We start from the raw sequence: 24,122 nt of genomic DNA on the forward strand, positions 1-24,122 counted from the left end.
TTGGCCAGTCTGGTCTCGAACTCCTGACCTCGTGATCCACCCGTCTTGGCCTCCCAAAGTGCTGGGATTACAGGCGTAAGCCACCGCGCCCAGCCAAAAGTTGATTATTGATCCTAATCCCTGGGCCCAGTGATGGAGCACATAGAAGAATTCTGTGGTCTTGCCTATAAATTCTCAACTTTGCCTGAAAAACTGTCAGGATTAGAGGGATCTTACTGAGTTTCTCATAGTGTCAGACCGTAGACAATTTGATACTTCTGGAGGAATTGATGGGTATAAATGGTAGGTTCAGCAATTTTTATATGTTATTGCAGGTGTTTAGAATTTCACCACAGTGCTGACTTTTGTTGATTTAAAAAAATAAAAATGTAACTTTGTTTTTGGCTGAACAAAAAGAAAAACCAAGTTTAAAATTTCAGAGTTAGCATTTTCCTGGTAAACTCTTTCAAACCTCAGTAGATTCTGAATGTAGGGTATAGCTTATTTTTCCTCATGATTGGTTTCCTGATATGTATTGATGAAATTAAAAATATGAAATTGAAATTAGAAATTAAACTGTAATAGCAATGCAATGGAAAAACATATGGATTAAAGTTGCTCCGTTTAATATTTGTACTTAAAAACTAGTGTTCAGATGGTTTCAGTTCAAACAAATAAACACTAGTTTGTAGAATAACATTTTTAGTTATGGGCTACAGGAACTGGAATACTCATTATCTGATCAGTTTGGATTGGAAACAGTTTAAGTATTCCGGGGTCCAGGATACCTCTGACCTGGTAGTATGTTTTGTGATTAATTGATTTATTGAAAAGTAAACCACAGTAGGAAGAAGTAGACTGGAAGAGTCTGGAATTTACAATATAGATGTGCTCATTAGTCTTGGAGGCAGAGGACTCCAAATTCACTTTAGTGTTATGGGAAAAGATTCCAGTCTGCTGGTGGAATATAATAGGTGTACAGGGAGGCAGTTGTGGAGGACCATGTGAGCAGCTGGAGGCTGAGAATTCCAGCAGGAGGAAACAGGGAGTCTCATTTAACTATTGGGATGATAGGGAGTTACCAGACTGTGATTTTATTTTAGAGGGAGTCTCATTATCCACATCATGCCAGGAAATCACTAATGGAGTAATCCCTTATCACGAGAATAGTAATAGAAATTCAGCATATAATCTATGCACGCACACACACACCCCTCAGAATAAATTTCCTAAAGCTAAAATTGTATCTAACACCGTAACTGACAACAGCACAATAACCTACTGAAAGAGATATAAATAAAAGCCTCAAATATCTGAAACATAAAAATGTTTTTCAAAATAACTATTGGATTAAAAAAAATCAGAACTACCATTAAGAAAGACTTACTAGAGGCTGGGCGTGGTGGCTCACACTGTAATCCCAGCACTTTGGGCAGATGACTTGAGGACAGGAGTTCAAGACCAGCCTGGCCAACATAGTGAAACCCCGTCTCTACTAAAAAAATACAAGAAAATTAGCTGGGCGTGGTGGCGGGCGCCTGTAATCCCAGCTACTTGGGGTGGCTGAGGTAGGAGAATCATGTGAACCCAGGAGGCTGAGGTTGCAGTGAGCCGAGATCACGCCATTGCAATCCAGCCTGGGCAACAAGAGCAAAACTGTATCTCAAAAAAAAAAAAAAAAAGACTTACTAGAAAAAAGTAAACAATGAATAATAGGGGTAAAAATTTAGAGCGTGTGGCCAAAGTGATAAATAGAGGGAAGTAGCATTAAATTCCTAGCACAAATTGATGAAAATGCCACATTTTTAAATGGGAAGATTGTTTTGTAAAGAAATGACATATCTTGGGTTAGAATTAGTGTTCCTTCAACTTGCACTAAAATTAATTTCAAACAGACTAAAAAGGAAAATGTTAAAAAAATAAAAAGGAACAATTAAAACAACAGAAGTAAGAACATTTAATAATACTTAGTTTATGTAGGATGTGGAAGGATTATCTGAGTCTAAAAGTACTACGTAAAAGTTAAAAAATTATGTCAGTCAGCACCAATATAAAAGGTCAGTCCATGATGAGAAAAAATATTTGAGACATAACAATAACTACCTTCTTTTTTTTAATTTTAAAGAATAGTATTTTATTGAATACGTTTTATTCACAGAAAAATAAGCTTTAATCTACAATGAATGCCAGATTATACAGCAGAAAGCAATTTTCTTAGTTTTCCACACAGAAAGGTTCTAAGTGAAAAAAACCATAAAATTATATTCACAAATATAGTACTCTGTCTCAAAACATTTCACATGATTATTCACAATACTAATACAATTAGATCAGTCATTCAGTCAGGTTAAAATATAACAGTAATGAAAAAAATGCAAAATCTAACATAAATTACATTAAAACCCTCGTTACATCAAACCAAAAATGCAAATGTCTTACTAAATCCAGAAAAATGGTAACATATATAGTAATTTAAAATATTACATTAATAATATAGAATAAGAAAGTGGTAAACTCTAAAAATCTGTAGGCATATCTGCAAACTTCAGACTTCAGAGTAGAATCTGACCACCCAAACATTAATGTAGCATTTTTCTAATTTTTTTGTTTTGAACAATAACTACCTTCTTAAAACCAATTTGAATAAACAAACTCAAGTTGAAAAACAGGTGAGGAACAACAAAGTCAGTTGTCAAAAGAGAAAATATAAATGGTCAACAAACATGAAAAAAGCTTAGCTTTAGGATTCAAGATATATATGCTAAAATAGTCGTGAAGGTTCATTGTCCAGCAGTCAAAATGGTAAAAGTTCGCTAAGGAGATAATTCTCAATATTTCACAGAACTTGACAAAACAGGCACATCTCACAGTCACATAAAGTTAGTAAGAATGAAAATAGTCTTGGCAGTGGGATTGTGAGTTTTAAAATACGTACAATTCTGTATCCTAAGAAACTAATTGTCTTTTAGTTCAAGCTGTCATCAATAAAATTTATAGTACGTTTTCAGCCTGTATATCAGGGATTGTACAGAACTGAATGCGTTACATTTGTCTCATTTAATTGTCATGATAATCTTGTGTCATGTGCATTTAACAGGTGGGGTATCTGAGGCCTAAAGAGATGAAAACTGCTCAAGGTTATAATGTAACTTGACAGAGTTCGGTTTTAGGATTACACTTGTACTATTTAGGAGTGACAGCAAGTTATAAAATTGTACCTGCTAATAATTAATTTTCTTAACTATGTAAAGAAAAGAAAAACAGTAAAAACTTTAAGGCATTATCCACAAGTGTTATTAATAGCATATTATTAATGTAACTATTTCTATTAACAGATGAGATTAAAGATTATTATTTCTGTTTACTTTTCTACAATTGTACTTTCTTTTCTTTTTTTTTAATGCAAACTTAAAACATAAAACTGGGAGTGAGGAACAGGCAGTAGGCAAAGGTGGAAATCAAAGAGCAATTAAAAAAAAAAATCCAGCAATACCAGTGCAAGTACCCCAAGGAGAGTTTATCAAGCACTTGTCTTTTGACTTACACCAAAAACTAAATGTGGTTAGGCACATGCAGATTTGCTCATCTTTTCCTTCCTTTCTTAGGGATATTAGGAATTTTATAAGCATTCAGTGGGTTATAAGGTGTTTGGCTTTTGTATCTAAGAAATAAAAGTTGAGTCATTTGCTTAAGATTCAAAAAGGAGAATAGTGATAGCTTTCCCAAGTACTGGTTCAGTTCACTGTTACTAAGGTAGTTTATTTTTGTTTTTTGGAGACAGGGTCTCCCTCTGTCCCAGGCTGCAGTGCTGTGGTGCAATCCTGGTTCACTGCAACCTCTTCCTCCCGGGCTCAAGTGATCCTCCTAAGTAGCTGGGACCTCAGGTACACACCACCACACCCAGCTAATTTTTGTATTTTTTTTTTTAGAGACAGGGTTTTGCTATGTTGCCCAGGCTGGTCTCGAACTCCTAAGCTCAAGTGATCCACCTGCCCCGGCCTTCCAAAGTGCTGAATTACGGGCATGAGCCACCATGCTTGGCCCTAACGTAGTTTTAAAAGATAGAGAATATATACTGTAAAACCAATGGGAATTTAATTTTCATCTTTTTAAAATTAAAAGTTCTAAATTCTTAAGATGCAGCTGCAACTAATTGTCCTGATTTTTTGTGATGCTTCAGGCTTATACCAGCCAGTTTGTATCCCTTGTGATGTTCGCCCTTATGATGTGTGATGATCGGATCTCCATGCAAGAAAGACGCAAAGAGATCATGCTTGGATTGAAACGGCTGCCTGGTACAAAGATACTCATATATTATACTTTTGTTGTCTAAGGGAGTGGGTAATAGGTAAAATTCTCTTCTTATCCTTGAAGCTGTGGCTTGTAGCTATTTAGTCAATAAGATCTTTCTACATTTGCTCCGATGTATTAAAAAAATACCCATACTGATTGATAGCACAGAGGAATAGAAACACTGGTCTTTTGTTGTTTGCTACCAATATATTGTTATTTTATTTGTTTGGTTTATTGTCCTTTTTTGCTAATATTACTTCTTAGATTTGATTAAGGAAGTACTAAGCATGGATGATGAAATTCAGAAACTAGCAACAGAACTTTATCATCAGAAGTCAGTTCTGATAATGGGACGAGGCTATCATTATGCTACTTGTCTTGAAGGAGCACTGGTAAGTTTTCTCATTTCTGATTAATATCAGTCCATTGACCTGCATACCTGACACACAGTTATACTTTTACATTAAATGAATGAAATAGGTAGAACTTTTGAAAGTGCTTCTGTATATATGCATTGTGGTTTGTTTACTTTGAGAAAGTGCAACAGAGAACTCTGTTCAGAAGTGAAAATCAAAAAGAGTACATTTTAGCATGATAAACTTGGATTTAGCAAGTAACTTGGGTTAATTTGTTCAAATATGAATAAAGATTAAGTTCTCTAGATAAGAAATTTAATTGAGGTCAGGCTGGGCACAGCAGCTCACGTCTATAATCCCAGCACTTTGGGAGGACATGGCAGGTAGATCACTTGAAGTCAGAAGTTCGAGACCAGCCTGGCCAGCATGGTGAAACCCCATCTCTACTAATAATACAAAAACATTAGCTGGATGTGGTAACGCATGACTATAATCCCAGCTACTTGGGAGGCTAAGGCGGGAAGATCACTTGAACCTAGGAGGTGGAGGTGGCAGTGAGCCGAGATCACACCATTGCACTCCAGCCTGGGCGATAGAACGAGACTCTGCCTTTAAAAAAAAAAAAGGGGTTAACCAGAAATATGAATATGTTCATGATAATCTAAAATCTTTAAAAAGTCCTTGTGGAGCTTTAAAACTTCCAATTACTTGTTGATAATATAGAAATAGTGATCTATTAACTTGTTAGATATATTTATAGATCAGTGGTCCTTTAATACTTTTGGATAGATAGACAGTGGCTTGACATATCAGATGCTTTTTATAATATTTACTTAAACATGGATTTTTGAAAAGTGAATTGAAGACAACTCTGGTTCTTTCCTATCAGAAAATCAAAGAAATTACTTACATGCACTCTGAAGGCATCCTTGCTGGTGAATTGAAACATGGCCCTCTGGCTTTGGTGGATAAATTGATGCCTGTGATCATGATCATCATGAGAGATCACACTTATGCCAAGTGTCAGAATGCTCTTCAGCAAGTGGTTGCTCGGCAGGTAAGTCGGGGGACTGTGAGAACACCTTGGGGATCAAAGAGGGGAGTTACGCTAGCTTATTTGAATGACTTACAAAACATGTTTACATGTGTTAACTCATTTACTTTGGAATACAGCCTTTGAGGTTTACGTGTGAGGAATCAGATACTTAAGAATTTCTTTTTTTTTTGAGATGGAGTCTTGCTCTGTCACCCAGCCTGGAGTGCAGTGGCACAATCTTGGCTCACTGCAACCTCTGCCTCTTGGGTTCAGGCGGTTTTCCTGCCTCAGCTTCCTGAGTAGCTGGGATTACAGGCACACTCCACCACGCCTGGCTAATTTTGTATTTTTGGTAGAGATGGGGTTTCATCTGGTGAATATATTTCAGGGGAAATCTAACATCTAGGTTTTATTTTAATATTATATAATTAGGCTGGTGTCAAACTCCTGACCTCAAGTGATCCACCTGCCTCAGCCCCCCAAAGTGCTGGGATTACAGGCATGAGCCACCCCGCCTGGCCCAGATACTTAGAGCTTTAAGAAGACCAAGGTCGTAGATCTCATATTGGGTAGAACCAAGACCAGAACTGAGGTCTTGGTCTCCACATCCTGTCTTCTTTCAGTTAACATATGCTGCTCCTTTTTAATTTAATACTTCTAAAACATTTAAAAATGTATTTTAAAATATTTTTAAATATATATTTCAGCTGGGTGCAGTGGCACATGACTGTAGTCCCAGCTACTCTGGGGACTGAGGCAGGAGGATCACTTGAGTCCAGGAGTTTGAATACAGCCTGGGTAGCATGGTGAGACCCTGTCTCTAAAAAAGTAAATAAAATAAATTTAAAATACACACACGCGATATATTTCAGGGGAAATCTAACATCTAGATTTTATTTTAATATTATATAATTGAGTTTTCTTCCGATCAGTTGGCTTTATATATAAATTCCAAAAGATATTATTCCCTAAGCACAATGTGGTGCCAAGGACCTTGAGCTTTGAAGTTAGGCAAACCTGCAGTCAAGTACTAAGCCTGGTATTTCTTAGTTGCATGAGTTTAAACAAATTACTGGATCCCATAACGCTTCTGTTTCCTCGACTATAAGTAATAACAATCAGATTTACTACACAGGAATTTAAAGAAGTCTGTCTGTGAGGCTTCGTATGGATTATGCAGTGCAATTTTTGCACATTCATAAGCTATAGCCCTGCCTTTGCCCACCAGTGATGTTGTGTATGTGTGTGATTTTCTTTCCTAGGGGCGGCCTGTGGTAATTTGTGATAAGGAGGATACTGAGACCATTAAGAACACAAAAAGAACGATCAAGGTGCCCCACTCGGTGGACTGCTTGCAGGGCATTCTCAGCGTGATTCCTTTACAGTTGCTGGCTTTCCACCTTGCTGTGCTGAGAGGCTATGATGTAAGTCATCTACCACTGCAGAAATCTTGGGATGGTTTTTTACCTGGATACATTCTGATTTTTTCTCCTAAATTTTTAACAATAGTGTTTGAGAAATCTATCAAATATATATCTGTCACCTGTTATATTTTCATGGCCCAATTTGTAGGTTACATCACAACATCTTCTTACCCATAGAACTTGAAGGAACCTTGGGGTTCACCTCCAAGATTGTGACTCACCTTGGGTAGTCTCCACCTGTTTTCTTAATATAACCCCATATCTCTTAATAGGGCAGCTATTGGCATTTGGCAGGACAATTCTTTTTTGTTTGGAACTGTCCCACACATTGAAGACTTTGTAGCATTCCTGGTTTCTCAGCCATTGTGGCAACCAAAACATTGTGCTTTTGTTTTTAGTGTCCCCTATGAAGGCTACTACTTCTGTAGAGGACCACAGTAGCTCTTTCTGTGTGAACTGGCACCTTTAGAATGCTTTTTCCTAACCAATTTAAGTTTTTTTCAGGACACATTATGTGCTTATATTTTCTAATCTAATTCTTTGTAGTCTGTAATAAAGATGGTTAATGAACGTATTGTTTTCTGTTTTTATAAACAAAAATAATTTGCTTATAGCAACCACTCCCTTCCCCAGTCTATATAATCTCTCAAATCTTGCTTTTTTTATTTTCTTTTTGCAGGTTGATTTCCCACGGAATCTTGCCAAATCTGTGACTGTAGAGTGAAGAATATCTATACAAAATGTACGAAACTATACGATTAAGCAACACAAGACACCTTTTGTATTTAAAACCTTGATTTAAAATATCACCCTTTGAAGGCTTTTTTTAGTAAATCCTTATTTATATATCAGTTATAATTATTCCACTCAATATGTGATTTTTGTGAAGTTACTCTTACATTTTCCCAGTAATTTGTGGAGGACTTTGAATAATGGAATCTATATTGGAATCTGTATCAGAAAGATTCTAGCTATTATTTTCTTTAAAGAATACTGGGTGTTGCATTTCTGGACCCTCCACTTCGATCTGAGAAGACAGTATGTTTCTAAAAATTGTTACTTGTTTCACCATACTTCATTCAGACCAGTGAAAGAGTAGTGCATTTAATTGGAGTATCTAAAGCCAGTGGCAGTGTATGCTCATACTTGGGAAGGGTTTGCCAAGTTTTAAGAGAAGATGTGATTTATTTTGAAATTTGTTTCTGTTTTGTTTTTAAATCAAACTGTAAAACTTAAAACTGAAAAATTTTATTGGTAGGATTTATATCTAAGTTTGGTTAGCCTTAGTTTCTCAGGCTTGTTGTCTATTATCTGTAGGTGGAAGAAATTTAGGAAGCAAAATATTACAGTAGTGCGTTGGTGGGTCTCAATCCTTAACATATTTGCACAATTTTATAGCACAAACTTTAAATTCGAGCTGTTTTGTACAACTGACAGTATGATTTTAAATTTGAAGATGGGATGTGTACATATTGGGTATCCTCCTACTTTGTGTTTTCATCTCCTAAAAGTGATTTTTATTTCCTTGTGTCTGTAGTCTTTTATTTTTTAAATGACTGCTGAATGACATTTTATCTTGTTCTTTAAAATCACAACACAGAGCTGCTATTAAATTAATATTGATAAATTCAGTATTCTCTTCAACTTTGTCACAAGGAAAAATTTCCTGTAGTTAATTTTAACTTTCCTTCACTGCATTGTTGCGTAAAACTAGTCCCTTAGTGCCAGTTTGGAAGTTATTTGTGATTGTTTGGAAGATTTGCAGGTCGTTGACCTCATCATTTCACTCTAAGTATATGTGGTAGGCTAAGCTCAGAAAAAGGTATGTATGCTTTACACTGATAGGCACCAAATTTAGTATTCTATCCTACGTATTTTTCCTCTCTGTATTTTCTGTGCTCTACCCCTGAAATATATTTAGGAATAAAGAAGATATAAATAAAGTGATATTGGAGTATGTTCAGCTTGTAAGTGTCAGAAATGGAAGTTGACAATTTGGATTAAAATATTTAAAGTAGAATATTATTATTTGATACCCCCAAAATTGTGGGTAATAATTTCTTCATGGAGCTTTTGTGGCCAGATCTTCAGGGCTATAGGAGAGTGTGTTTGTTTTTGGTGAAGTCCTTCTTTTTCAAAGGTTTTTACTTTTAAATTGTGAAGGTAAGCTGTTTAGCACAATTATTTAAGTAAGCTAAGTCTTCCTTTCTTTTCTTTCTTTTCTTGTTTGAACTTCTTGGTGAGGTTAAGATTTTCTAATAGTTATTGTTGTTGCCAGAGAAGCATAGAATTCTGCTTGTGTCTTAGGGTTAGAGAAAGATTTGTTATATTTTGAGGTAATTTGGAAGGACTTTCGTACATGGTGACTAGAAACCTGATCTTTTTAAGAATAAAATAGGGTCACTATTTACACTATATATAATATATGGCTATTATAGCTATATTAATCTACTTTAATTGTTTCTAAGATTATTTTGTGTAAGTCAGCTAGTGTGTGTATAGTGTCATTTCTTATGTTTTGTATATTAACATTTTACAAACACAATTTGTGTGGGTTTGTAGCATTTCCTATAGTTTTAAAGTATGATTCAGCATTCTAAGTTAAAACTAATATGTGAAGTCAGTCATTAGTCTGCATAATCTCTCTCTCCCTCTGTGTGTGTCTTTCTATAAAGCACATGTGTACACACACACACACACAAACATACTGAAAGCTAGGGTAAGTTCTAAACTGAATATCAAAAACCAAAATCAAAAACAAAGAAGTGATATTTTCCAAACAAACATGGATTCTCTGCCGGGTGCAGTGGCTCAGCCTGTAATACCAGCCTCCACTTTGGGAGGCTGAGGTGGGAGTATTGCTTGAGCTCAAGAGTTGGAGAACAGCCTGGGCAACATGGTGAGACCTGGTCTGTACAAAAATTTTTTTGGCTGGACGCAGTGGCTCACGCTTGTAATCCCAGCACTTTGGGAAGCTGAGGCGGGTTGATCACGAGGTCAAGAGATCGAGACCATCCTGGCCAACACGATGAAACCCCGTCTTTACTAAAAATAATTAGCTGGGTGTGGTGGCATGCGCCTGTAGTCCTAACTACTTGGGAAGCTGAGGCAGGAGAATCGCTTGAACCCAGGAGGCGGAGGTTGCAGCAAGGCGAGATCGTGCCACTACACTCCAGCCTGGTGACAGAGCAAGACTCTCAAAAAAAAAAAAAAAATTTTTTTTTTTTTAATTGGCTGGGCATGGTGGCTTGCGCCTGTAGTCTCAGCAACTTGGGAGGCTTAAGTAGTAGGATCACTTGAGCCTGGGAGGTTGAGGCTGCAGTGAGCTGTGATTGTGCCACTGTGCTTCAGCTTGAGTGACAGAGTGAGACCCTCCTGACTCAAAACCAAAAACACGGTTTCTCCTCTCCTGTCTTCTTATTCTCTATCCCATTTGATGTAGTGATTTTTAAATGCTTTTATAAGTTAATTCTTAACACAAAAGAGACATTGTAATGATGCACACCACTAAAGTGAGCATGCCCAATGAAAACCAGTGTAATATAGGATAAGAAAATCTGATTTTTCAAAAAAGATACTCTACATAAAGAATCCTTCATATAAAAAGTTCTTTCTTTTAGTACATTTAAAGTTTTAATTCACTCATGTATAACTGAGCGTTCCTTTGAGCCCTTTTTAGGCAGGGAGGCATGTCTGTCATCTAGCTCGTGGCCCAGTAAATGATTATTACATTGGAATCAATTTTTCAGTCTTTTAAAATAAATTCTATGCCGTAAGAATAAAAGATAAAGAGAAAAATTAATGTTAACTATTTTTAGCTTATTATAACTATGTCAACAAGTGTTTATTAATACCTATTATGGGAAAGTCACTGTGGTAGGCATTGAAAATTACACCATCTTTAAAGCAGTATTTGTCCCCAGATGGACTCATCACTAGCAAAGACTGGGTTCATTAGAAGGCATAGGGTGAGAGAATGGGAAGATAGAGTGGAGGTGGGTTGTTAAAATGCTGTGAGTGAGTGGTTTTGTCTACTTGAATAATGGTCCATATTTGGGGGCATATTGTGTTTCATAAGAAGTGAAAGGTATTTGCAAAGTAAGCTACAAATGACCCATAAATCTGTTAACAACAGTCCTTAATATGCGAAGATGAAAAACAAGCATTACTGCTACCCAAAGGGGATTGGCACTTGGTGATGTGCAGATGGGGCTATTGGTTAAGAGAGCTATTACAGGTTTTCTCTCTTAGGTTTCATAGGAGGTAGTTACTGAGATGAGATTGTTTTATCTTTTCGAATACAGATCTCTTGTCCTGAGTTAGTTCTGAGGATGGGAGTAAAGGAGTTTTTTGTTTTTTTTGTTTGTTTGTTTGTTTTGGCTCCTTATTAATACTCTGACATTTATTTCTATTATTCTTCAAAGAAAGGAAACCAACTGAAATGTTTGCTTTAACAAACATTTTAAGAAGTTCTTTGGGTTTTTTTTTTCCCCTTTTAAAAAAATTAGCATATACCATAGCAATAAAAGAACTAATGTTAACTATTGTATGCTACAACTTAAGTGATTTTTCTAAAGAAGCACAATGTCATTGAAAGTATTATTGAAAAGGATCATAGTCACATTGAATTTGTGAAGGCCACAGAAATTGAAGGGAGTGATATTTTCATTTTATGATATTCACATATTTAGTAAATTTTGTGTACAAGAATACCAGGCAGAGTGTTTTACCCATGAAAACAGGTTTCAGATTAATTTTTTACTGTTAGAGTCTCAAGTTTAGAAATGTTAACACTTAAATCAGTTTTTTTCTCACTATACTTGAAGATTGTTAATATTTTGATATCTTCCTAGCTTGATGAATTTAAACGTATCTTCAGATCTGTGACAGTGACAACCAATAGGACTGATAATATTAGCTTCCAACCAATAATATCCAGGGTTAAAATAAAAATCATAGTGAAAGCATGATTGTAAAATTATGCTATATTAACTTTTAAGTCTGTAATAGCTTGACATCAAAATGTTATGTAATTGCCATAAATAATGGCTAGCGAGAGCATCTTTGGAAATTCTCAAATTACCTTTCTTACTACATTGTTTTCAGAATGAATGTAGAAATGATCCTGTTAGCTTTTTGAATGTTCTGTGGTTGAATGTGTTTTTGCTTAAATAAAGCTTTTGGTATTTGTTTAAATTACACTTCTTGAGAAGTGGACATTTTAGAATCATCTTTGCTTTGTTTCAGTTTTGTGTTTTTTGAAATGAATGTTTAGTTTACTGAGCCAGTTGGTCATTTCTTCCTCATGTCTTGTTAAGTCCAGTGAGTAAGCCTGAACTGTGAATAAATTACCAAAAACTTGCTTAGAATTTCATTTTGAAGCAATTTGCTAATATTTGAAGCATATACACATTTGTAGTTATGTTAAAAATTGTATTGTACTAAGAATGTAATCAATGTCTACTTTAGTTGTAAACATTTCTGATGTCAAAACTTTATTCATTACTGTTGATTTTAAGAATAAGAAATCACTGCCTAAATATTACCAAAAGCCACTGTCTCTACCTGAACTTCCCAGTTTGGGAGAGAATCGTTAGATAAAACAAAGGCTCTGCCCTTTCTGATACCACACTCCACAGATATTTTTTCACATCTTTTTAAACATTTTGCAATAACATGTTTTTATAGGAAGTTTACAGGGTATGCAATGATTAAAACTTTTAAGTGAATTGATAGTTGCAAAAGAAAGGATAATATTTAAGGTGAGTGAGTAGCAAGACAATCTAAAGTTTCTGTAATATCTGGCACTCTGTTAATTATAGAGCAAAGCTTCCCTTACAGAATCCTTTTATGAACAGCAAGCTAGAGTCTATCCCTAGTGGTTATAGTACTTGCTGTGTTTTTCAGGAGACGGTTATGCCAGGGTGATTTGAATGGATAGAAGTGATGTTTTGCCTGCTTGTAGAATTCAGCCCAGTCTTTGGTCTCTCTCTCTCTCTCTTTCCCTCCTCCACCTCTCCCTCTCTCTTCTTCTGCACCAGAGCCTAAGGTTGCCCCACCAACATGCGTCATTTTTTCCAGAGGCTTTTTTTTTTTTTGAGATGGAGTTTTGCTCTGTTGCCCAGGCTAGTGTGCAATGGTGCAATCTCGGCTCACTGCAACTTCTGCCTCCCGTGTTTGCGCGAGTCTTTTGCCTCAGCCTCTGGATTAGCTGGGATTACAGGCGCGTGCCACCATGCCCAGCTAATTTTTGTGTTTTTAGTAGAGACGGGGTTTCACCATGTTGGCCAGGCTATTCTCAAAGTGATCTGCCTGGGTCGGCCTCCCAAAGTGCTGGGATTACAGGCATGAGTCACCATGTCCTGCCCAGATATATCAAATTTGACAGGTATTGTATACCCTTTGGATCTTTAGGAATTAATTTTTGCCTCTGTCACTCAGCTTTATATATTTTGAAATGGAGATAAGTATAGGGAGGTCATGGCAGGAAAATTGCCAGAATTCCCAAACCATGTAACACTCATTGAGAATTCCAGATCCATTATATCTAAAGGGCAAGTGAAGGAGACAGTATTGTGAACTGGGTATAACTCCTTGGTTCTTAACTAGTACATTCTTAATTTGTGAGATCCAAAGGTTGGTAAACAATAAGATTGTACAGTACTCTAAACATCTGCAAAGGTCTAGATGTTATCAGTATCACTAGTTTTTATTTCTGCCAGTTGCTCCCTTTTAGGTTACATTGTTGTCCTCTTTCCAGTGTGGCATCTGTCATTGGTTTTTCACTATGGCAAGTTCATTAAAAAGCTTGCTCCATTGTTATCTTCAAGTAATGCCCATAAGGAGATGGAAGATATCTGAGACAATTAAGGCTTTAGCTTCTAGGCAAGAGAAATAACATTGCATTAAATTCCAAGTTTCTTTCTGCTAGACTTGAATGTGTCTAGCCACTCTAATTTATGGGGGCTTTTGTTTTTTTCCTATTGTACTTTGTATGTAGAATTGTTTTGAAATATCAAGCATATTTGCTTTGAATTTGAACTTTCTTAATTTTGTATTTATCCTTTGAATAAAATGTAAATCCAATATTTATTATTAATTTACTTTCATTGCTGCTACGTAGGAACCTAGGAAGTGTCAGGAATCTTTGTAGGATTTCTATCTTTTGTTCTTCGTTGTTAACTTGGACCCATGTGGTGTTACTAAAGTTTAGAGCATTTCTTTGTTTGAAAAAAACTAATTTAGAAACTTGTTCATATATGTAGTCTTTTTTTGGTGCTTGAAGTGGTGAAAATAAGCTGGCCTCTGAATACAGAATTGACTTTGCTGACATGACACTGGGAATTTAAATGATTTTTGTCTTCCCAGCAGGGACAGATTTGTATAAATTAGTTTGTGCATTCCTAGTTCTATTAGAAGATAGGGCTGATTACTATTATTATTATTATTATCATTTTGAGAAAGGGTCTCTCCCAGTTGCCTAGGCTGGAAGGCAGTGGCATGATCATATCTTACTGCAGCCTTGACCTCCTAGGCTCAAGCTATCCTCCCAACTCAGCCTTCCAAGTTGTTGGGACCACAGGTATGCTCCAGTACATGCAGCTAATTTTTTATTAGTACAGAATGTTCAGCAGACATTGTCCAGCACAGTTCACCCTTTGCAACACACATCTAGACTCACCCTTGAACTCATGTTTAAAGTTCCAAAGAAAAACACGGTGAAACCCCATCTCTACTAAAAATACAAAAAATCAGCCGGGCGTGATGGCGGGCCCCTGTAGCCCCAGCTACTCGGGAGGCTGAGGCAGGAGAATGGCATGAATCTGGGAGGCGGAGCTTGCAGTGAGTGGAGATCACACCACTGCAGTCCAGCCTCGGCGACAGTGAGACTCCGACTCAAAAAAAAAAAAAAAGACTATCATGATTCTGCCTGCCATGCAGGAGCTATCCCTTTTGAAATGAAGACACGCTCACCCTCTTCCCGAGAAGAGATAAGAAGTTACACAAATTACTCTGTCCATTTCTGTGTGATATTATTCCTCTTGCCTAATCACAACCTCCCTTAATATAAAAGTCTTATATACAGTCATCCCCTCTTGTCTACAAGGGATATATTCCAAGACTCCCAGTGGATACCTGAAACCACAGATAGTACCAATCCCTATTTATATTTATACTGGTTTTTTTTTTTTTTTTTTGGATCTGATAACTGGCATAGCTACTAAGTGATTAATGGACAGGTAGTGTATAAGGGTAGAGACACCGGACATAGGGGTGTTTCATGTCCTGGGTGGGACAGCTCAAGGTTTCATCATGCTACTCAGATGGCATGCAATTTAAAACTTATTAATTGAAGCCATGCTTGTAATCCCCTAGGACTTTGGGAGGCCAAGGCAGGAGAACTGCATTCCCGTAAGTATTCCAAGACATAAAAAGCTCAAAATCCAAAATCATACACATGGGAGATAAGATACTACAAATGATAGAATCAAATTTGCCAAGACTGCAAACATTTTAGGCAGTCCTCCTGCCTCAGCCTCCTGAATAGCTGGGACTACAGGTGCATGCCACCATACCTGGTTTTTTTCCTTTATGTAGAGATGGGGTCTTGCTATGTTTGCCTAGGCTGGTTTCAAACTCCTGGCCTCATGCAATTCTCCCCCATTCAAAAGAAGAGAGACTCTCTAGAATCTCTTTATCTGACTAAGGAAACTACTTTCCAAAGAAATGCAATTGTCTTAAGACCCCCTTTTCTAGGAATCTTATAACCAGGAAAGATAAACCACTGGAGAAGAGAAAGAGACTAAAAGTTGTCATCATGCCCAGATAGACTTTTCATCTGTTCTTCTGAGAGCAGCTTTGAGAGTTTACTTGAAAGACTATTTGCATAAGGCAACCTTTGTTCACAATGTAGTTCCACCCCTCACCTTCCCGTAATTTGCTGATCATATTCAGTTTTCTAAGATAATCATTTATAAGATAATGTCTGCCTCCCAGGTTGATTCATTTTCCCTAGTAATTATTTACTACCCTTCCAAAATTGCCTACAGCTCCCCACCCCATTTTCCTCTTCCTTATAAAGAGGGTGTTTGAATTTCAGACATGTGTCCTTGCTTTGAGTCTCATATTTGTGGGATTCCCATGTCCATGTGCATTTGAAATTTGTATGCCTTTTCTCCTGTTAATCTGTCATCAGCTCATTTAGCCAAACCTTCAGAGAGGAAAGAAGGGAAGCTTTATTTCCATCTCTGCGATCTGCAGATTACTTATAATACCTAATACAGCCAGGCATAGTGGCTCACACCTGCAACCCTAGTGCTTTGGGAGGCTGAGGCAGGAGGATTGTTGGAGTCCAGGAGCTTGAGACTAGCCTAGGCAACGTAATGAGACACCGTCTCTAGAAAAATAAAAATAAAAAAATTAGCCAGGCATGGTGGCTTGTGCCTGTAGTCCTACCTACTCAGGAGGCTTGGATAGGAGAATCATTTGAGCCTAGGACTTCAAGGTTGCAGTGAGCTATGATTGTGTCGTTGCACTCCAGCCTGGACGACAGAACAAGACTGTGTCTCTAAACAAAACAGACCACCCAGTATAATGTAAATGCTGTGTAAATAGTTGTACTGTATTTTAAAATTGGTATTATTTTTTATTGTAATTTTATATATATTTTTAAACATATTTTGGATCCATGGTTGGTTGAGTCCATGGATGTAGAACCCATGGGTACTACCGGCTGACTGTATCAGAAGCAGCAAGAGGAATCAAATGTATGACAAAGGAATAAGACAATAAAGAATGACAAGGCAGACTTCAGGAAGGACTGAAAATGAAATATAACAATTGAAATTAGAATGGATAAACAGATTAGGCCCAGTTGAAGAGAGAATTAGTGAAAAAAAGATAGGTCTGAAGAAATAATCCAGAATGCAGCATTTATTATAGAGAGTGATAGAAAATGAGAAAAGTCAAAGCTTTTTGACTTTAGAGAATTTTCTAGACCAGATTAAAGGCAAATCCTAGAATTTAGAGTGCTTCACAAATCTTAAGCTGATTAAAGGAAATTACATTCTTAAACACATTGTTTTGAAACTGAACACAAAAGATGAAGAGATCTAAAAAGCAGCCAGAGAGATAAGACTACCCACAAAAAGTTAATAATTAGACTGATAGCTTATTTCCCAACTGCACCAGTGGAAACAAGGACAATGGAACTATTTCAAAGTGCTGAAAAAATAATTCATGAAACTGAATTTGAAGACTGATGGGAAAAATGTACTATCTGATGAATAAAAACTGGGACTCTCACTAATATCTTCCAAAGATAAATGCTAAGGTGATGGAAAATGATCCCACAAAGGCTTAAGATACAACATAATGAATGGTGGCTGGGTGTGGTGGCACATACCTGTAGTCCCAGTTAGGAGGCTGAGGCAGAAGGATCACTTAAGCCAAGGAGTTCAAGGCTGTAGTGCACTATGATCATGCCTGTGAATAGCCACTGCACTCCAGCCTGAGCAACATAGCAAGATCCCATCTCTTTAAAAAATAAAAAAGAATGGTGAGCAAAACAAAACAAAACACTTAAATGAGGGTAAATCTAAAGCACTAACTGTCTAAAACAGTAATATTTTAGGAGCTATAAAACAAGCCATAATGAACTAAAATGCTAGACAATAATATTGTAACTTAGGAGTAGATGAGCAGAGTTAAAACATAAGGCTCTTTTTATGATGTGGCAAGAGGATAAAGATAACTTCTGACTTTGTGAACTTAAATATGGATATTTAAACTTTTATGAAAACTAAGAGAATATAGTTTCCAAAGTGACAGAAGAAAAAAAATAGAATTTTGAAAATCCAAGCACATTGGTAATAATCACAACAAGTATAGAAGACATCTAAAACACAGGGACACAGAAAAGTTGAATGTGAAAGGCTGGAAAAAGGTACACCAGGCAAATCCCAACCCAAGGGAAGATGGCAAGCTACATGAATATGACAAGATAGGCTGTAAGTGAAAATGACTTATTTGAAAATAGCGCATCTTCCATGGAAAAGTTTGGTAGCTTCTCAAAAAGTTAAACATGGAATTACCATACGAACCAGCAGTTCCACTCCTAGGTATATACCCAATAGAACTGAAAACAGAACTTGTACACCAATGTTTATATCAGGATTACTTATAACAGGCAAAAGGCGGAAACAACCCAAGTGTCCATCAACGAATGAATAAAGGAAATGTGATATATACACACAATGGAATACTACTGAGTCATAAAAAGGAATGAAGTCCTGATATACTCCAAATCATAGCTGAACCTTGAAAACATAAGCAAAATAAGCCAGACATTAAAGAACAAGTATTATATGATTCCATTTATATAAAATATCTACAATAGGCAAATTCATAGAGACAAAGTAAATTAGAGATTACCAGAGGCTTGAAGGAGGAAAAAATGGGGAGTTATTGCTTTAATAGATACAGAGTTTCCATTTTGGGTGATGAAAACTTTTGAAAATGGATAATGGTGATCATTGCACAACATTGTGAATGTAACTGGTGCCACTGAATTGTACACTGAAGAATGGTTAAAATGGCAAATTTTATGTTATATGTATTTTACCACAATAAAAACAGTTTAAGACTGGATGTGGTGGCTTGTGTCTGTAATCGAAGCACTTTGGGATGCTGAAGCGGGAGGATCACAGGAGTTTATACCAGCCTGGGCCACATAGCGAGTTCCCGTGTCTACAAAACAAACAAAAAACCAAAACCCTTCACTGGGTGTGGTGGTGCATCTGTGGTCCCAGCTACTCAGGAGGCTGAAGTAGAAGGATCACTTGTGTCCACAGTGAGCTATGATTGTACTACTGCACTCCAGCCTGGGTAACAGAGCAAGACCCTGTCTCAAAAAAAAGTTTAAAAACATTACTAGAGACAAACATTGTTACCATCAAATGATAAAAGTTTCAATTCAACAGGTATCACATTTAAAACTTTTGCCAAATGGTGAATATATCTTTGTCTCTCATTATGGTTTTAATTTATATATTTCCTTTTTTTTGTTTGTTTTTGGAGATGAAGTCTCGCTCTGTCACCCAGGCTGGAGTGCAGTGGCACCATCTCGGCTCACTGCAACCTCTGCCTCCCGGGTTCAAGCGATTCTCCTGCCTCAGCCTCCCGAGTAGCTGAGACTACAGGCGAGCGCCACCACACCCAGCTGATAGTTTGTATTTTTAGTAGAGACGGGGTTTCACCATTTTAGCCAGGATGGTCTCGATCTCCTGACCTCGTGATCCGCCCGCCTCAGCCTCCCAAAGTGCTGGGATTACAGGCGTGAGCCACTGCGCCCGGCCTATATTTCCTTGATTGTTAATGATTTGAGCATCTTTTCATACGTGTATTGATTGCTTTTTTGGTGATGAATCTGATCAACTCTTTTTAAAATCAGTTTTTAAAAATTGGATGATTTATTGTTTACTCTTTAACTTGGAGGGTTTTTTTTTTTTTTTACATATTCTGAATTCTAGTTCTTTGTTGTGTATTGCAAATATGTTCTCCCCTTTGTAACCTGTCTTTTCATTCTCTTTTTGGTATTGTATAGAAATTCTTAACTTTAATGTAGTCAAATTGATTACCTATTTTCCCTTCATGATTTGTGCTTTTATGTAACTTGTTCAAGGAATCCTTCCTAGGTCTTAAACATATTCTCCTGTATTGTTTTCTAAAACCCTTATAGCTTTTCCTTTCATCTTTGGATTTTTAGTTCACCTGAAATGGATTTTAAGTTTGATATGACGTAGGAATTCATTTTAACTTCTTTTTTTTTTTTTGGCTGGGCATGGTGGCTCATGCCTGTAATCCCAGCACTTTGGGAGGCCGAGGTGGATAGATCTCTTGAGATCAGGAGTTCGAGACCAGCCTTGCCAACATTGCAAAACCCCGTCTGCATTAAAAATACAAAAATTAGCCAGGCATAGTGGCAGGCGCCGGTAATCTTGGCTACTTGGGAGGCTTAGGCACGAGAATCGCTTGGACCCAGGAGGCAGAGTTTGCAGTGAGCCAAGATCACGCCATTGCACTCCAACCTGGGTGATAGAGCGAGTCAGTCTCAAAAAGAAAAAACAAAAACAACAAAAAAACCCACTTTTTTTTTTAATGAAGATATCCTATTTCCCAGCATGTTTAATCAAAAATCCTATCCTTTCCCAATTTCTCTGCAACGTCACCTCTCATATCAAGTGTTCATATAAGTGGGTTTGTTTTCATGGGCTATTTGTCTCTATACCAATTCAACACTCTCTGCATTATGTAGCTTTATAAGAAGTCTTGATATCTGGTAGGGCAACCCTCCTTTCCTCATTGTTTTTCTTCAAGAATTTCTTGGCTATTCTTTTTCTTCTCAATTTATATAAGGATTTTAGAAGCAGCTTGTCAAGTTACACAACTGCTGAGGTTTTTTACTGGAATTGCCTTAATATTATAGATGAATATGGGGAGAATTGGCAGTTTTACAATGTTGAGCCTTCCGGCTATGCATATGGTTTGAGCACATCTCTGCTTATTTATGTCTCATTAATGACTCTACATTTCTATAATTTTTATCCATAGAGTCTGTAGTAGACTGAATAATGACTTCCAAAGATATCAGGTCCTAACCCTGGGACCTTGTACATGTTACCTTATATGGAAAAGAGTATTTGCAGATGTGATTGAGTTAAGGATCTTGGGATGCGGAGATTTTCCTGGATTATTTGGGTGGGGCCTATAGGTATCATTGTAAGAGGGAGGCAGAAGGAGATTTGACACAAAGAGGAGAAGGCAATTAACCAAGAGGTAGAAACTGGAGGGATGCAGCCACAAGCCAAGGAATGCCAGCGGCCACCAGAAGCTGGAAGGGACAAGAAAGATTTTTCCTATAGAGCCGCCATACCAGCATCCACTCAGTGATACTGACTTTGGACTTCTGGTCTCTGGAACAACTGTGAAAGAATAAATCTCTGTTGTTTTTAGGTCACCAAGTTTGTGGTAACTTGTTTCAGCAGCCACAGGAAACAATTCAGAGGCTTTGCGCATCTTTTGTTATATTTATTCCTAGGTATTTGGTATTTTCTGTTGTTCTTAAAATGATATATTTTTAAAAGCTGTTTGTTGCTGTTATGGAAAATCTGGTGAAATTTGCTGTGTTGATTTTTGTTTGCTGCAACTTTGCTAAACTTACTTGTTAATTCTAATGGATTTTTCTATATACTCATATTACCTGTGAATAACAGCACATTTGTTTCTTTTCTTCTAATCTTTACGTATTTTTTAAAAATTGCTCTACAGTGCTGCCTAGCGCATCCATTACAGTTTGAACTGAAATGGTAATGGAAACATCTTTGTTTTGTCCCTGATCTCAAAGGAAAGGTTTCAACATTTTATCATTATATTTACTGTAGACTTTTGTAGATACTCTTTTATCAGGTTAAGAACTTTTTTCTTCTTCTTCATGGTTTGCTAAGAGGTAGGGGGTTTTTTGTTTGTTTTTTTTTGTTTTTGTTTTTGAGTAGGGTCTCACTCTGTCACTCAGTCTGGAGTGCAGTGGCTTGATCTTGGCTCACTGCAACCTCCACCTCCCTCGTTCAAGCAATTCTCATGCCTCAGCTTCCCAAGTACCTGTGATTTCAGGTGCCTGCCACCATGCCTGGCTAATTCTTTTGTATTTTTAGTAGAGACAGGGTTTCACCATGTTGGCCAGGCTGGTCTCGAACTCCTGAGCTCAGGCAGTCTACCCGCCTTGGCCTCCCAAAGTGCTAGGATTACAGGTGTGAGCCACCACGCCCGGCCGAAACATCATCTTTAGATCTCATAGTTTTATTGCATCCATTGTACAACCTCAGGCAAGAGTGTGCAGGAGCCACGACTCTCTGTCTTCCTGGAGGGGGAAATGTTCATTGAAATTTGTTCAGGAACCATTTTCTCTTTATATATGTGGACAGAGCCGCTGAAATCTATTGTTTGAACCTTGGTATGGGAGGGAGCACTGTGTGCTCACGCAGACCTGGATCTCAGTGAAATAATAGGGGCAAAAGTACCTTGTATATGGTTGCTCATATATTTATAACACTTTGAAGAAAGTAATGATGTAAAAGTCCGGATTTATGCTAAAATTTTGTTTAGCTTCTCTTTCCCTGCTCTGAGGATTGGTGCTAGAGCTAAAGAGAGAGGCATCATTTTCTCAGTGTTATGTTTGGATTGAAACACCAGGATAAGCCAGTTCGCCCTTATCTAAAAGTCATTTTGATTCTCATCTACCCTCGGTTGAGTTGGAAATGTGTGAATTGAAGCCTGAGTTGAGGTGTAAAAAAGCAAATGAAGATCTTACACATGTATTCACTGAAAGAATGTCTATCAAAGGGCTTTTAATGCTGTAATATATGTAACAGGTGTAACACCTGTAACATGTGGAAGGTAAAACTCATCAGAAATGTGAATGGGAAGTAGAAAATCGAGAGGCAGAGACAGCATTACTTATTCTCTATTAAATGAAGAACTTTAAAAACGTTGAAAAGTAAGCAAAACTATGGCAAGCCAAGTAAGAGAAGCAGAGAAATATCAAAACTGACCAAACTCAATAAATAACTTTAACTTGGCTTATTGCAACATCACTGTATCTCTGCAGGTCTGGTTCCATATCAGGCCAATGTATCTCTAGGAGAACATTTCAAGTCAAAGACATGCTTTATGCTCAGCCATAAATCTCATGCTTTATACGCTTGAAAATAATAAAAGTTCTAGAGTCCACTTAATTTCACTCCTTTCTATTATTAATGCTCCCATCCTTTTGGAGATTGGAATGTGGAATGCAATGTGGCAAATATTAAAAAGTGGGAAAAGATGTAGGAAAATAATCTGATGTCAATTTACTTTTCCCTTGGAGTGGAGCAATCCTTTTCCCCAGAGCTCGGGTCCAGCTTGGCTTCTCTGCAGCCTCAGGCGGCCACATGGAGAGGGTGGCTCTCCTGCCTGCCTTCTCGAATGGGCTCTCTCAGATGGAGAGGATGGAGAAGGGATCCCACTTGGGGCTAAGTGGAAACAGACGTGCTTGGACATGTTGGAATGGGGTGGCCTGGCCACCCAAAAGACTTCTTGGGGTGAGGGCCTGAGGAGCTTCCTGCAGGGCAGAAATGATGAGTTTGCCCTTCAGCCACAGGAGGAAGCTTAATGTTAAGAAGGGCCACCTGCCACCACCTGGACCGGCCCTGGGATCTGTAGCCGGGATCTTTGGCTGGCAGGGGCATGTGAGTAAACTCTAAGGTCATCTGCTGACAATGCCTGTGAGGCAGTGGGCACAGCGGCCTGGTTTGGGGCGTGTTTCTTGAGTGTAGCACAAAGGGAGGTGACAGGTTCTCAGAGCAGCCTCCTCACCCACTGCCAAGTGCTCTGACTTCCAGGGACAGCACAGAGGTGATGCGGGCCCTATCCGGCCCCGCTGCAGAGACAAGCCGCCCTGTGTCTGGCAGTGGATTTGTTCAGGGCCACATCCAGGCACACGACCCAGAGGACTCAGAGACCTCCTAGGAGGCAAGGCCCTTGCAAGCAAGTGGGAGAAACACCTGGAGCCAATGGGATCTGGGTTCCTGTGGGTCACATGTTAGTGTCATTTCATCGGCCCTGCAGGCTTGGGAGGCCCAAGGAAACTTGGGTTACATAAAAAAGGAAAAGCATACTGTAGTTTGGCAAACAAAATGCGTCTTTGTGTGTGAGAGTGTGTGTGAGAGAAATGAGCTTTCATTTAGAAGCATTGGCAGTGGTTCTAACTGGTTCCCAAGTCCTTTTAAAATGATATTTTCTGAGCCTGGAAACCAAGCAGGCAGATCATGGAATTTTGGCTGGAGATGTTTTTTAAAAAATGTAGGCTAGCAATGAAAAAGGAGGTGGTAATTTGGCTCTGAGGCCTTTACGGGCTGCAGAGCAAACCCAGCAGGGTTACCATGGCGGCACTTCTACTGTTTATATAAACAAAGGTTTCTTTCCTGACAAACATACTTC

The 24,122-nt window shown here is 37.8% G+C and overlaps 1 protein-coding gene across 3 annotated transcripts in view; it reads left to right on the top strand.

Moving 5' to 3' along the window:
• GFPT1 (glutamine--fructose-6-phosphate transaminase 1) overlaps positions 1 to 8,715 on the top strand; it is a 62,217-nt gene extending 53,502 nt beyond the window's left edge. For all 3 annotated transcript variants that reach the window (XM_055241047.2, XM_055241048.2, XM_063617854.1), the window contains 5 exons: positions 4,160 to 4,274; positions 4,537 to 4,664; positions 5,518 to 5,685; positions 6,927 to 7,088; positions 7,768 to 8,715. In XM_055241047.2, the coding sequence (XP_055097022.1) occupies positions 4,160 to 4,274; positions 4,537 to 4,664; positions 5,518 to 5,685; positions 6,927 to 7,088; positions 7,768 to 7,812 (618 nt within the window). In that variant the 3' untranslated portion in view covers positions 7,813 to 8,715. The remainder of the gene's footprint in view (positions 1 to 4,159; positions 4,275 to 4,536; positions 4,665 to 5,517; positions 5,686 to 6,926; positions 7,089 to 7,767) is intronic.
• Positions 8,716 to 24,122: the final 15,407 nt, after the last annotated feature.

The sequence above is a fragment of the Symphalangus syndactylus genome, chromosome 14 (genome assembly GCF_028878055.3).
Source record: "Symphalangus syndactylus isolate Jambi chromosome 14, NHGRI_mSymSyn1-v2.1_pri, whole genome shotgun sequence".
Lineage (NCBI taxonomy): Eukaryota > Metazoa > Chordata > Mammalia > Primates > Hylobatidae > Symphalangus > Symphalangus syndactylus.